Consider the following 14182-nt stretch of genomic DNA (forward strand, 5'->3'; position numbering starts at 1 on the left):
CAATGAAAGCAGTTGAATCTTCTGTTTATTCAGCTGCAGCGATAGGCATTTTCTGGGTTTCTTCTGCGAGGCGTATTTGGAGTTTCAGCGCGAGAGCGCCCTCTGGCCTTTGGATGGAGATTTACTGCTGATCACAGAACCGTGCTTCACTGAAAGATACGCATGACAATCGCAGCTTCTGTCGAATTGCGATCTCGATTCCATTTCGATTTATCGTGCAGCCCTAGTCTTTACATAGTTTCTGAATACTAATTAGGCTGGCTAATTTAGAAAGTTTTCAGTATTGTTTGTGATCTTAAGATGTAATATGTATTTGTATTCTTTCTGTTTACACTGTTGTATGCTCCTCTGTTATAGGCCATGAGGAAGAACTCTATCATGCTCACAGAGAATAGAGCTCAGTGCTGCTAACTGGGAGAGCAGCTGGAAAACTGGAGGAGAAGAACAGTTGAACACCTATTAATACAGACGACTGTATTATTTTTCTGCAAGAACCACAACAAGCAAAGACAATGATGAGCACTCTGAGCAAACAACAGTCAGACGCTTGATTATGCACTGCACTTTACTGAGTTCTTCAACATGTGATGCTGAGCATTTACTGTTTGTAAAACTACTAATAAATTAAGTGGATGCCCTTAATAAGCCTGTTAGATTTTGATGTTTTATTTTTTAGATTAGTACAATTGTATGTTTTAAGAACATAATAGCTAAGCATTTTTTTTTTTTTTGAGAGAACGTTCTGCGAACAAAAATAAAACTAACCGCCAAAAACATTATAAGAATATTAGGGAATGATGTTCTAACAGTGTTATCGCTAAACATTTTTAGAATGTTTTTAGAGAATGTTATCCTACCTTATAGGAGAACGTTCTGGGAACACAAATAAAACTACCCGCTAAAAACATTGTAAGAATGTTCGGGCATGATGTTCTAACAATGTTATCGCTAAACATTTTTAGAATGTTTTTAGAGAATGTTATCCTACCTTATAGGAGAACGTTCTGGGAACACAAATAAAACTACCCGCTAAAAACATTGTAAGAATGTTCGGGCATGATGTTCTAACAATGTTATCGCTAAACATTTTTAGAATGTTTTTAGAGAATGTTATCCTACCTTATAGGAGAACGTTCTGGGAACACAAATAAAACTACCCGCTAAAAACATTGTAAGAATGTTCGGGCATGATGTTCTAACAATGTTATCGCTAAACATTTTTAGAATGTTTTTAGAGAATGTTATCCTACCTTATAGGAGAACGTTCTGGGAACACAAATAAAACTACCCGCTAAAAACATTGTAAGAATGTTCGGGCATGATGTTCTAACAATGTTATCGCTAAACATTTTTAGAATGTTTTTAGGAGAATGTTATCCCATCTTTTGAGAGAACGTTCTGGGAAGAAACATAAAACTACCCGCTAAAAACATTGTAAGAATGTTAGGGAATGATGTTCTAACAATGTTATCGCTAAACATTTTTAGAATGTTTTTAGAGAATGTTATCCTACCTTATAGGAGAACGTTCTGGGAACACAAATAAAACTACCCGCTAAAAACATTGCTAGAACAATCCAGGGTAATGTTCTTAGAACATTTTTAGAACAAAACATTTCTAGCTGGGATGGTGCACACACATACATTGTGTAAACACAAAGTTTTATTTTGGATTTTGAATTGATTAATTTATTTCTCCAACACCTGTGGCATAATTAACTACAGTCCGATATTGTTGAACCAGTGTGGTTGAAATGGTAGAGGTTTGACCATGTTAGTACAGTTTTGTAGTGATGCCAAGTCTGATTCATTTCCATGAACTGTTTCTTTCAGACAGTTCGATTCAATGAACCAGTTTAATAAACTATTAATCGGTTCCTTACATCAAACAATGATATGACTTATTTATTTTTTAACAACTCAGTATCATGTTATGTCAATGAAACATTCAAATAAAGTTATTTGTGTAAATGCTTATTGCTTATTATTGCCTTTCATTCACTTAAGTTAGTGATATCTGTGGTCACATGTTTCATTCACTGATCCTTCATGTCAGATATGACTGATACATATTGAGTAGCCTACATTGCTATGGTTCAATTTGAGTCAGATATGACTGAAAAGCTGACTTTACACTTTGCATTTCAACTTTCTGACTGTCTACAACGAATATCATCAAGTTAAACTGATAACTTTTGCCTAAATATTCATAATATTCATTTTTAAATGAAAGAAAAAGTGGAGAAATGTGAATTTATGTTTCGGTCTGAAACAAAGTTAAAGTCAGTGAAGCAAAGCAAGGCAACATTTGGATCCACTTTGAAGAAACAGGACCAAGCAAAGCAAAATGCAAACTATTGTATTTTCAGGCTCAGGAGGATCCACATCAAATTTTAGACGGCACCTACAAACAAAACATCCAACTGCCCTGCTTACACAAGTAAGGCAACCTAATCCAGTTAGCTCACTCCCAGTCTGTGGTGACACCGCTGGGACTACAGCCTCAGTTCAACCTATACCCAGATCTGTAGCAGGGACAAATGTGCAAAGCAGCCAACAACATTCTATTAAGTGCTACGTGAAACAGCCAACTGACTCTCAAACAGAGTGAAGTGGATGAAGAGCTTGTAAAAATGATTGCTCTTGATTTGCAACCCTTTCCCATTGTTAAGGACTTACTGGTGATAAAATTATTACATATGTATCTGATAATGCAAGCAACTTTAAAGCTGCAGTTTAGAAGGTTGGATGGAAGCACTTGCCTTGCTTTGCCCACACTATAAACCTGATTGTGAGGGAGGGTTTAAAACACATTCAGGAGGTTGTGGCAAAGGTAAAACTATTGTTAAGCACTTTCACAAGAGCACTGATGCATCAGAGCAACTCAGGGACAGATGGGCCTTGAAGAGTTAAAGCTCAAGCAGGATGCACTAACAAGATGGAACTCTACCTTTTACATGCTGCAAAGATTTTGGCAGCAAACGATGCCATTATTGACACACTTGCCCTTGTCAGCCCCAGCTTGCCAACGCTGATACCTGATGAGTGGGAGATTGTGAACAATACCTGTGAAATATTAAAGCCTTTTGAAAAGGTTACAGCTCAGTGTAGAAAGGTTTGTGTATACAAATATAATTTAAGCTTTGCATTATTATTATTATTAGTTTAACCTGATTCATGAGTTATTGTAATCATTATTTGTCAAAGAAAAATATATCAGTTCTTCTAAATACAATTAGACTATATGCAATTTATGTATGGTTGTCTTTGCTTCTAAACGTCACAGGTATGTGACAGCATCTAAAGTCATTCTAATTGCAAGGGGACTGCAGAAATAATTTTAATTCTTCAGCCTGTTGGCAGAGGCACCCTGTTTGACTCAAGGTTTAAGCAGAAGGGTTTTCACGATCTAGCAGCAACAGATGAGGCCTGCAAGAGTATTACAGCAGCTTCACCACTCAGGTCTAGCAGGCAGGTGAACAAACCTCATGCTAAGAGTACTAGGCTTACTACTCCCTCTTCCTAGCAACATTCAGTCTGGGGGGGACTTTGATGAGAGGGTGAATAATTAATTCACTGTCAGGAATGCCACATCAGAAGCAATGGCAGGAATAAGGATAAGGAGTTGCTTGGCAGGGTCCCTGATTCCAAGGAGTGACAATCTGCTCACTTGGTGGAAAGCACGACAAGTGGTTTATGAAAGTATAACGGACATCATGAAGAGGAGATTGTGCATAGTTGCAACCTTGGTGCTTGCAGAGAGAATATTTTCAAAAACTGGGCAAATTATTTCAGAGAGGAGGAACAGGCTGAAACACAACAAAGTCAGACAGCTTGTTTTCCCTAATGCAAACCTTCCCTAAAACCAGGACAAATGTAATTGTCCATGTTCAGAGTATTGTTTAAGCACCTTTTGTTTTTGAACTTTTTTTCAATTTTGTTAATGCTGATTGTTTATGATAGGCACTTTTAAATGCCATTTTCATTTGCTTTGTTGTATTTAAAACATTACAATCATTTTTTTTTTTTAAATATCATTTATTTCAATTAAAATGTATGCAGATATCTCCAAACTACACAATAGGGGCTAAAATAAAAACAGAAAATGGCTAAAATACTTGCTAATGAGGTTTATTTTCCTTGCTTGCTTGCTTGCTTAATTTACAAAACATTAAACGACTAACTTAAAACCTGGGACATTCTAAATTCAAAGGTAAAACAGAAACAAACCTCTGTAGGTTTTTGTAAAAACTCTAAACTACAGTAAGTTGTACAGTAAGTCCTCTGTACTCCCTGACATTAAACGTTTACAGTACACAATCTATTTAAGGGGGGAAGTCGTGGCCTAATGCTTAGAGAGTTGGACTCGTAACCCAAGGAATGTACAGCGCTCTCTTCCACCTTCAATACCATGACTGAGGTGCCCTTGAGCAAGGCACCGAACCCCCAACTGCTCCCTGGGCGCCGCAGCAAAAAATGGCCGCTGTGTGTGTGCACTTTGGATGGGTTAAATTTGGAGCACTAATTCCAAGTATGGGTCACCATACTTGGCCACATGTCACGTCACTTTCAAATAAAATGTAATATGCATGCACTATGCTATAGTATAAGCAATAGTAACATTTATTTACATTTTTTTTATGATGTAAATATTTATTTATTTATTTATTACCATTATAATAGTAGTCATACCCTTACAAAAATTAACCATAGTTTTATTATAGTAAAAGTGTAGTAACCATGTTTTTTGGCAGATTGATTATCATTTGTATAACCGCAGTTTTACTACAAATACCATGGTTAAACTATGGTTCATGTAGCATAGCCACAGTTTATTTGTGGTTACCATGGTTTAACTAAAATAACCATGTTTTTTTTTTTTTTTCTGGTAAAACCATGGTTTCCAGACTAGCATAGTATCATAAATTCATTCATCAGACTCCTTGGTAATCCTCAGCAAATTTCGACAGTTGGTTGAACCGGCTCATTCAGACGAAGTAGTTGGACGTGCTACTTTGGCTGTGCGTCTTGCGTAATCAACCCGAAACTAAAGTTGGATTCAGCTCGATTTTGTGAACCGGTTACTGTCTGAGAACTGGCTCAAATGAATGATTCATTCAAGAATCGAACATCACTACAGGTTTGGGAAATAGCCTCAAATACTTTTTTTTTTCTCAATGATGCATCATACTATGGTGGTTAAGCAGCAATTTGTTGTATATGAAACACCTCAGAGCAGTTCCAGCATCTAGACTCACATAACTGCAAATGAACTCAACAGTGTAATTCCTGACTGTTTTTTAGTAGTTACCTTCCTCTAAGCTCCACTGTCACAAAAATGATTCACTTTTGACATGACATAATGAAGCCTTGTTTACTGAAATCATGTGACTTTGGAAGTTTGATGCGCTCTCCAAATCACTTAAAACTAAATGAATGACTAAAAAAGGTTGCAAAGCTTCATGAAGCAGTGTTTCAAAAGCACTTATAATAACATATGTGCTATTGCACTATAGCTTTCGAACACTGAGGAATATTGGTCTTCCCGTTTTCAGTTGCTCTTAAACATTTCAGCTGATTTTTCCTTACCTTCAAGAAATCCTCATCTGTTCTTGAGATAAATAAAAATCAGGTGGTGAGGTCACAAAAGTTCTTTGCGGGGATGACTAGGAGCACATTTCAGGGGGACAACAAACAGTCACATACTATCTCAAGTGATTATCTCATCAAAATACTCCGGGAATTGCACAGAGAAGTTAAGTGCAATTTGAAATCAGAGGCTCATAACAATGCAGACCACCGCTTATCTGTGCACTAATGCGTGAACTCCATTGATCTGCACTTGTGTTTGTGGGCATGACTAGGAAATGTATGAATTGAGTTTGGGAATTTGAACAGATGAAGGTAAAGTGGCGCACATTGGGAAGAAAATGGATGTGATGATACTCTTGGAGCCAACAGTCAGATGACCTACAGTAGAACTCATCCAACTCCCCCAATCCATCAATCTCAAAATGATTAGTTCTTTCAGAGTCATTTTCTACAGCTCTTCCCTAAGCCCTGGATATTTCCAGAGACAGGATGTTTTGCAAACCCTGCTGATGCATTTGCTTCAAGGACTGCCAGGACAGTGAACATGGCTCGGGATGTCGGGTGATTCTTGTATCAGTTGGTGCTCTGGGAGCCAACTTTCCCAACATCAGACATAGACTCAATCTTCTCTTGAGTACTGAAAATAGTTTTTCAACAGTTATAAGTGGACATTTTGGCTTTCATGTTTCCAAAGTCTAAACTTGCCACTGGATTATCTAAAATGAAGCACAATATATCAGTTTCTCAAATAACTGTCTAACAAGACATTGTGAAATGTCCACTATGTACATGAAATCAGGAGTGACTATCTTTAGCTGCATAAATCAAACTGATACAGTTACGAAGCAATGCATGCAACCAAAAAGCTCTAGCTCATCAAAAGATGACTTTATTTCATCCAATCCCTCTGTCGTCGGTCTGCCAACTGTGTGACATATCAGGAGGAAGGAGGCACCAGCAATCTGGCTTATGGTTGCAGAACAATTTAACCTTCTATCAACACTGGCGCATGGTCAACTCCCACTAAGATCCATGGCTGCTCAATGACATAGGGTGCACATTGTGAAATTCCCAAAAAGCATTCTCTTGTAGACTGGATTCAGTGAATCATCACAGTTCATACACTCACACTCTGAGCATATGCCAAATATTTAAGACAGTGACAGTGCAAGACAAGGAGAAAGCCAAGAGACAGCTCAGAGCTGCCTGGAAAAGAAAAGTAACGCTAAGTCTGCTAAATAACTTCATGCATTGGCACATGAGGTGATCCAGCACAAATTTGACAAGGCAAAAGAGAAATGTGAATTTGAAAGTAAAGACAGCAATAACTGAAAAGCCTACCACTTTTTCTCACATAAAACATCAAACATGTTTTGAATGGCTTTTCACTGTTAACATTTCAATTTTAGTGTGTAAAATGCACTTCAGTAATCAATCAATCAATCAATCAATCAATCATTTGGTTGCATTGCGCAACATTTTTTGTCCTTTAAGGGGAAACAGAAGAAACACTGCACCATGAACAATCCAGTTAGAAGACTTTTTAAATCCATAGATCACCAATGTTTACCATGGATTTACTGTATTTACAGTATTAATATTATACTAAATGCATTTTAATTTTATATTAATGTATATGAATATTAATTTACGAAAAAAAAAAAAAAGAAGAAAAAAAATCTAATAGTAGTTTATGATCCACTTCTCTCAAATGTAGAACAGAAAGTGAAAATGATGCATCACAGCCAATTCCAAGATATTTAATATACAGCTGTGTGGATGTGAAACCAGGCAATTGTTAAAAGGTGTTTTCAGTTGTTGTGGCTGGCTCCACCATTTTTAATATTAAATGAATGTGTGCTGTCACTTTATAAGAACAGGAATTCCAGTGTGTGGAATCTTGATATTCACTTTACTTTATCACTATATGCTGAAAATGACACCACCAAATATTGGACACGAGCTGCGTCTTGTTGTCAAGTGACTTTTGTTAGTCTGAGAAAGAAGCAGTCATACCAGCTGTATAAGAAAAGCTTAATCTTCCTGTTAGTTTAAAACACTGCTTTAAGCAGTCAGCAAGATTGTGACTTTTAGATAGTTTAAATACTTTTAGATAGTGTTTTAACATTATTTCCTGATACTAATTTCGGCTGTTGTCTGTCACCTGCTAGAAACTACAAGTGAGGAGGGATGACATGTAAACTGACTGATCATGTTTTTTTTTTACAAATGGTTTAGGAACAGGTTTATCTGAAATAGATGATACAATAACAATAGACAAGTGTAGAATAAACTAATTTAACTGTAATACAGTCCATGACTGAATGCGCAAATAACAGAAAAGAAATGTGGAAAATGGGATTGTGAAAAAGTGTATCAAACAAAACACTGAATAGCTTTTAAACCACGAACCTGGCAGACATGGGCAAATCCAGGGATTAGTTTCTCAGAAGCGGTCATCGTAACAACCTGATATTTTGTAAACACAACTTCGTTTCCACAGGCATACTGATAAATACATGTGTATCCCGGGTCCAAGAAATTACGTAAAGGCAGCCAATCAGATTAGAGTTTGCCAGAATGCGTTTGCCATTCTTGCGTGCAGTAAGATTCAGATGGTCAGTTTTAACATCTAGCATCTCATGCTTGTCAGTGACTTTTCATCACTAAATTTAGTCAATCCTGGTGAGATTGTGAAGTTAGGCACCCATTTTGGACACATTAAATGTATAAATGAAGAGAAATGTTGTAGACATGTATAGTACCTTCTTAGTCTTGACAGTGGAATGGCAGCAGTCGCCTCCATCGTAGTTGCAGTAGGCTCTGTTGTTGATGGCGTCACAGTAATTGTCACCCATGAAAGGCTAAGACAAAATCAAAGAGAGAAACTCAGAGCACCATTAACATGAAAAAAATTAGATATATTGATCTACTGTATATGATGAACACAGCTGTTTTGCCAACCCAAATATATCCAGTGCTTCATTGCTTAGAGTCATGGCTTATGTGTCATGGGTTTGAGTTACTCAAGGCCTAATGGGTCAACTTCTCTAAAAATGGCCATTTTTAATTAAAAAAAAGTACTTTTTTTTACTATTAAAATACTTGTATATTAAAAATGTTTATTATTGAATCTACAAAGTTAATTTAAGATATCTAAATGTCTTTGATTACTTATGGTAATAGTATGGTAGTAACGTGTTTCAAAAAGAAACTGAGAAAAAAAGTACAGTCCGTTTGATGGATTGTGTTATATATCATTCAGCCAAAACAAACAATTTAAAATAGCATTCATAATAGTGTTCTGTTGATGTTGATGATCAACCTGTAATTTTTGGGCAAATTCTTCTTTTAAAGCAGTACATCCTATTGAGGATACTGCCCTTAAATAAATATAAAATATATTTTATAGACTTTCATAGTAAAGCATAGTTAAAATTAAATTGTGATTGAAATATTCTGTTCATCAACAGCATGCAGATCTATTTGTAATATTCACGATCCACTGTATTAACAAGCTCACACAACCGCTTAACAAGATCACATACTTGTCCTAATCTGTGCATGTATTTATGAATAGTCTAGTATCAGATAATTTGTCTTTATAATAACAATAGTATTAATAATAATAATAATAATAATACTACATTTGGACTATTCTGTGCTTGGATAGTACTTCACAGGCTAATATGCAAGTCCATTTCTGCCACATAAGAATTAATGAATGAATACATGAATCAATCAATCAGTCAGTCAATCAATAAATTACACTTTGGTATATCATAATTATAACATAAGTCATGATTATGACATAAAAAGTTGAAATAATGGAATACTAAATATAAAATATAAAAACATAAAATTCTGAGATACTTATAATAGATCTATCTAGTTCTTATAATTACACAATAAAAAGGCAAAATTATAACATAGTAAGTCATAATTATAAAAAAGTAGACATTTTGAGAACAAATATAACTATGACATAAAAAAATCAAAATGAGATACAAAGTCTAAATTATGAGACAAACAGGCAAAATGACATATTACGTCATAATTATGAGACAAAAATAAATAATTTATGAGATAAAAAGTCAAAATGACTTTTTAAGTCAAGTACAAGATAAACAGAATAATACTAAGTCAAAATTATGGGTTTAAAAAGTTATTAAGATATTAAGTCAAGATTATGAAATAAAAATGTCACAATTATGAGACTTTGACTTACAATTATGGCTTTCTCACACTTTTGATTTTTTATTTACTAAAGCATTATTATTATTATTATTATTATTGTTGTTATTGTTGTTGTTGTTGTTATTATTGTTATTATTATTATATTATTATTATTTATGTGGCAGAAATTGGCAAACTGAACGTTTTTATTGGCAGATCCCTTCTTATCAAACAAGAAAGAGCATGTATTGAGTAGGTGAGAATTTCTTAAACATTTGTAGATAAGCTAGTCTGTAGTACAAACAGACTGCACCAAGTGACAGGTATCGACAAGCACAGAGGGGGAAACAGAAAGACAGGAGGAGCACTGAACATCACAGTCACTTGTACAAGTACTGACTTTAGTGTAGAGATCCTCTACATCTTCATCTTCATAAATCTTCTTGGGCCTCTGCAAATGGAGGTCAAGGCAAGAGTGTCGCCAATGAGGGAGGAAAGACACAGGATAGAGAGCCATTTGAGAGGATATGGACAGGTCTCCGGATGTCTTACCTCACATCCTTTTATGCAGTGCAGGACTTCCGGATGGGGGTACCACTTCAGGCCCATGGTGCAAACTATGTGCTGAAAAGAGGAATGAAACAAAGAGGTTTTCAGAAAGATAAGAAGAATCTGCAATTTTGATGCACCATTGCCATCACAAAGTCAACATCAATCCCTGTGCTTGTATCTGAAAATTGACAAAACATGGCACACAGTTACTGTAAGTGCTATGTTCCCTCCACATGCCAACCACAAAAAAAGCCAAAACAGTAATGTTTACAATGTTTCACAAGTCTTGGCCAATTCGAGAAAAAAAAAAAAAAGAAAAAAAAAAACAGCAACCCATCCAAATTCAACATCTTGTGAAATGTTACCAGTTTCAAAACATGTATAATTGTGTGACCACATAAGTTACAACTGTTTCCAGCATGTTCGTCATCCAATTACGGAGAGATATTATAGGTGTTGTACAGAGAGAGATGTGTTCACACACACATGCTCTTGTGAAAAAACCTCAAGGGTCCAGTAAGGCTGACATGAGACCGGCTGAAAGTAAAGGACTATCCGACCTTACACATTCCCTGTCCCAGTAATACACACACACACACACACACACACAAAGCACCTGCCTCTTCTCATGCCATACCCACCACTGCAAACTAAGGTATTTATCATTTCATGCCAGTCAGCAAATCGATGCAAAAAAGAAAAAAAAAAAAGAGAGAGAAAAATAACGAGAAGAACAGAAAACACTGAAGCATTTCAAACAGCTGAGTTCACTATAATGCTAATAAAAAATCTGCACGTGTAGTGGATATTGTAGATTTTACAAGCAAATGGGATAAATGCACAGTACTGTTGTAAGTACTGGCATACGCAACACTTTACATATAAGTATTTGGTCAAGAGGAAACCCTATTTATTGTAATTTATTGCACATTTCAGTCTTATTTTGAGTAATTCTCCAGTGCACTTTATTCTTTTTTTTTTGTTGTCTTTCATTGCAACAACTAACTTCCCCCTTGTGAAAAAGAAGTACACTTTAGCATACTAAAAAGAATACTTATCACGGGAATAATATACTTTATATTACAATATTTGTGTGAATTGATTCTAATGTTTTCAGGCTCGTAACTGCAATCTAATTGCAACTAAATGGAAATGTTTTATAGTTTAGAGTATTTTAGGCCCACTTAATCAGGACTTACTAGACCTTTATATTCAATTTCATGATTACATTTATTGTCTTTGAAATAATGTTAAAGTGTGCCGCTGAATGTGCTGACAAATATTTTGTATGGTAAAATGTCATGTCATTTCTTTTTAAACTTGTATGTATTTTAATGCATTTGTAATCACACATTTATAATGATGATAAAGCTGAAATTTAGTACATAAAAATTTCTCAAATGTAATATTGATTAACACACTACAGTTAAAATTATAATCAAATATTTACAATAAAGTACAAGAACATGTGCTTTATAGTATGTTAGTCAACACATCAAAATAAGTGTGTCAGGGTTTTCCTCTCTCTGTCTTGTCTGTCTTGTCACCGTTTAATGTTTCCTTGTTTGTGTTGTGTGTGAGCACATGGCTTTGTCTTTGTGTTTGCAATGTGCTCCTCTCGTCCTGCCTCCTTGTTTCCCATTACCATGCCCCCTTGTTTAGTCCTTGTTTGTCTGAGTGTCGTCACCTGTCCCTCATGTTCTCCGCTCCTTTATATTGTTCTCCCTTTCCCTCTTCTGTTGTCATTTCGTTATTCTAACTTCTCTGTGTTTGCTAGTTCATCTACTATTCGTTGTGTTACTGAGTACTCCCTGCCAGATAGTTTGTAGAGTGTGGTTTTAGTCTCTTGTCTGTTTTCTGTCCTGTCCTGCAGGCTGAGCTACCTGTCTTCTCCCTGGGTCTGCCATGCAGCTAGGCCTTTGCAGTGCCTGAGAGACCACGAGTGTGGAGTGGCCGAGCTTCGTGTTCCTGTCAGGCCACCGCTGCTAACCTCCGGTCTCCATCTGCACAGCCTCTTCTCTCTCTGGCCTACTGTCAACCTAGGCTGGACCCAACGGCCTCTCTCTCAGCCTGCCTGACTACTTGTTGAATCCCTGCCTACTGTTTGAACTGTGCTCACTCCCCTCCTCACCATCTCTTGTCCTGTCAGTCGTTTTGTTAATAAACTGTCACCACTCATTCTGCATTTGAGTCCTCTCTCATAGAATCCCTGACAGAGTGTACTTCTTCAAAGCATGACAAAAGATTATTAAAACAATGATTTAAAATGACCTTTAAACTTTTAATTTGACAATATTTCAAAGTGCCCTTTAAACAGTCTAGTGTCACTCGTAAGAGTCCTTTTATTTAACTAATATTATAAAATAGACCTTTGCTATTTGAAGTACACTACAAGTTCACATTCAATACGATTAAGAGCACTTCTTTTCACAAAGGCCCATAAACTTTTTTTTAACCCCACCGATCAAATCACCTGTCTATATTCCTTTTTGAATGACCAACGTTTCATGATCCAATCAGTTTTGCCCAATATATATTTGGTAAACATCTAATTTCGCTTGGAGATATATCAGAATGCAAAAAAAAAAAAAAAAGGCTTTTCACCATCTAGTATGAAGAAAAGCTTTAACAGAACTGTTCCAGACTGACCGGTCTTGTTGTATTTTAATCATTTAGTGGGGAAACCTACAGTAACCTACAGATTCAGTCACTCTGAGGTAACTTGAGCTTGAGTGGTGAATAATGGTGAAGTTCATGTATCAATCCTTACAGGGGTTTGAAGCAACATTATTTTGGTTACCAGCCCAAAATACAGTGATATTCTGCACGTAGCAGTCTTTCGTGAACATGCTATGCCCTGTTAGCCCGAGTGACCTCACACCGATAAAATTCAGATCGCTTCGTTTCCCTTAGACTAGCACACCATTATCATCAGAATGAGCCAGTATCAGATTAGATGTCCACACTGTCTTTTCCCAAAGCACTCTCCACATAGCTCCCGAGATCACATTTAGCTCTCAGGCCTTTTAATAAAGGTTTGGTTTATTAATTAGAGGTTAATATTAGTACTCCCCTCAGCGGACCCGGCATGAACAATCGACGCTGACATCACGTAAAGGCCACGGTCTGCCAAGGCAGCCTAATGCATCAGCAATGTGCGCAGTCATTTTGCTGATGTCAGGGAAGCTAATAAGTGAGAAAATAAGAGGAGCTCCTTAGTAGGTCAGTAGTGAAACCTGAAACAAATCGCTCTCGAGGGCCGATTCGTCACAATAACTGATTCACGAGGCGAACGGCCCGACTCAGCAGAAAATATAACACAAAGAACCAAAAAATGCATTATGTGAGAATAGGAAATGAAGAATTGTATGGCCACCAAAGCTTCAGTCAGCTTGAAACGGCGTTGTGCAGCCACCAGTTTGCTTTTCCACTTCCACACCTTGGCTGGTGTGGATTTATAGGACGTTCTCGCTGCACTGGCCAACAAACACAGCACGACTATTAACATTAGCACTGGTGTCAATCAGGGCAGCACTGGGTCCGGGAGTTACGGGACAGATCATGCCCTTGTGTGGCAGGCAGAAAGGAACAGATGCTGTGGAATTCAAACAGCATCGATTGACACAGGGTGGCTAGTGCTGAGAGAACAGTTATTGATCTCACCTCAGCCAACCCCCCTGGAACGTTTCAGCCACATCGATTTGGCTTCCTCTTCCCCTCACACTCTGTCTCCAGACTCCAATTACTACCCAGGGAAGATCATATCAATCACACAAATCAATCAGAAACGTGTTGTTTCATTTCTCTGCTGAAAACCACCTGACTTGACACAAATGCCCATCTAAACACAACAGGCGTGGGGG

The 14182-nt window shown here is 36.8% G+C and overlaps 1 protein-coding gene across 2 annotated transcripts in view; it reads right to left on the minus strand.

Moving 5' to 3' along the window:
* Window positions 1-14182, minus strand: part of LOC107675511 (pappalysin-1-like) — a 149874-nt gene that overhangs the window by 11774 nt on the left and 123918 nt on the right. For both annotated transcript variants that reach the window (XM_016469895.1, XM_016469896.1), the window contains 2 exons: window positions 10320-10391; window positions 8357-8455 (listed from right to left, as the gene is read on the minus strand). In XM_016469895.1, coding sequence (XP_016325381.1) covers window positions 8357-8455; window positions 10320-10391 — 171 coding nt within the window. The remainder of the gene's footprint in view (window positions 1-8356; window positions 8456-10319; window positions 10392-14182) is intronic.

This window comes from Sinocyclocheilus anshuiensis, unplaced genomic scaffold (assembly GCF_001515605.1).
Source record: "Sinocyclocheilus anshuiensis isolate Anshui unplaced genomic scaffold, SAMN03320099.WGS_v1.1 scaffold1604, whole genome shotgun sequence".
In the NCBI taxonomy this organism is placed as follows: Eukaryota; Metazoa; Chordata; class Actinopteri; order Cypriniformes; family Cyprinidae; genus Sinocyclocheilus; species Sinocyclocheilus anshuiensis.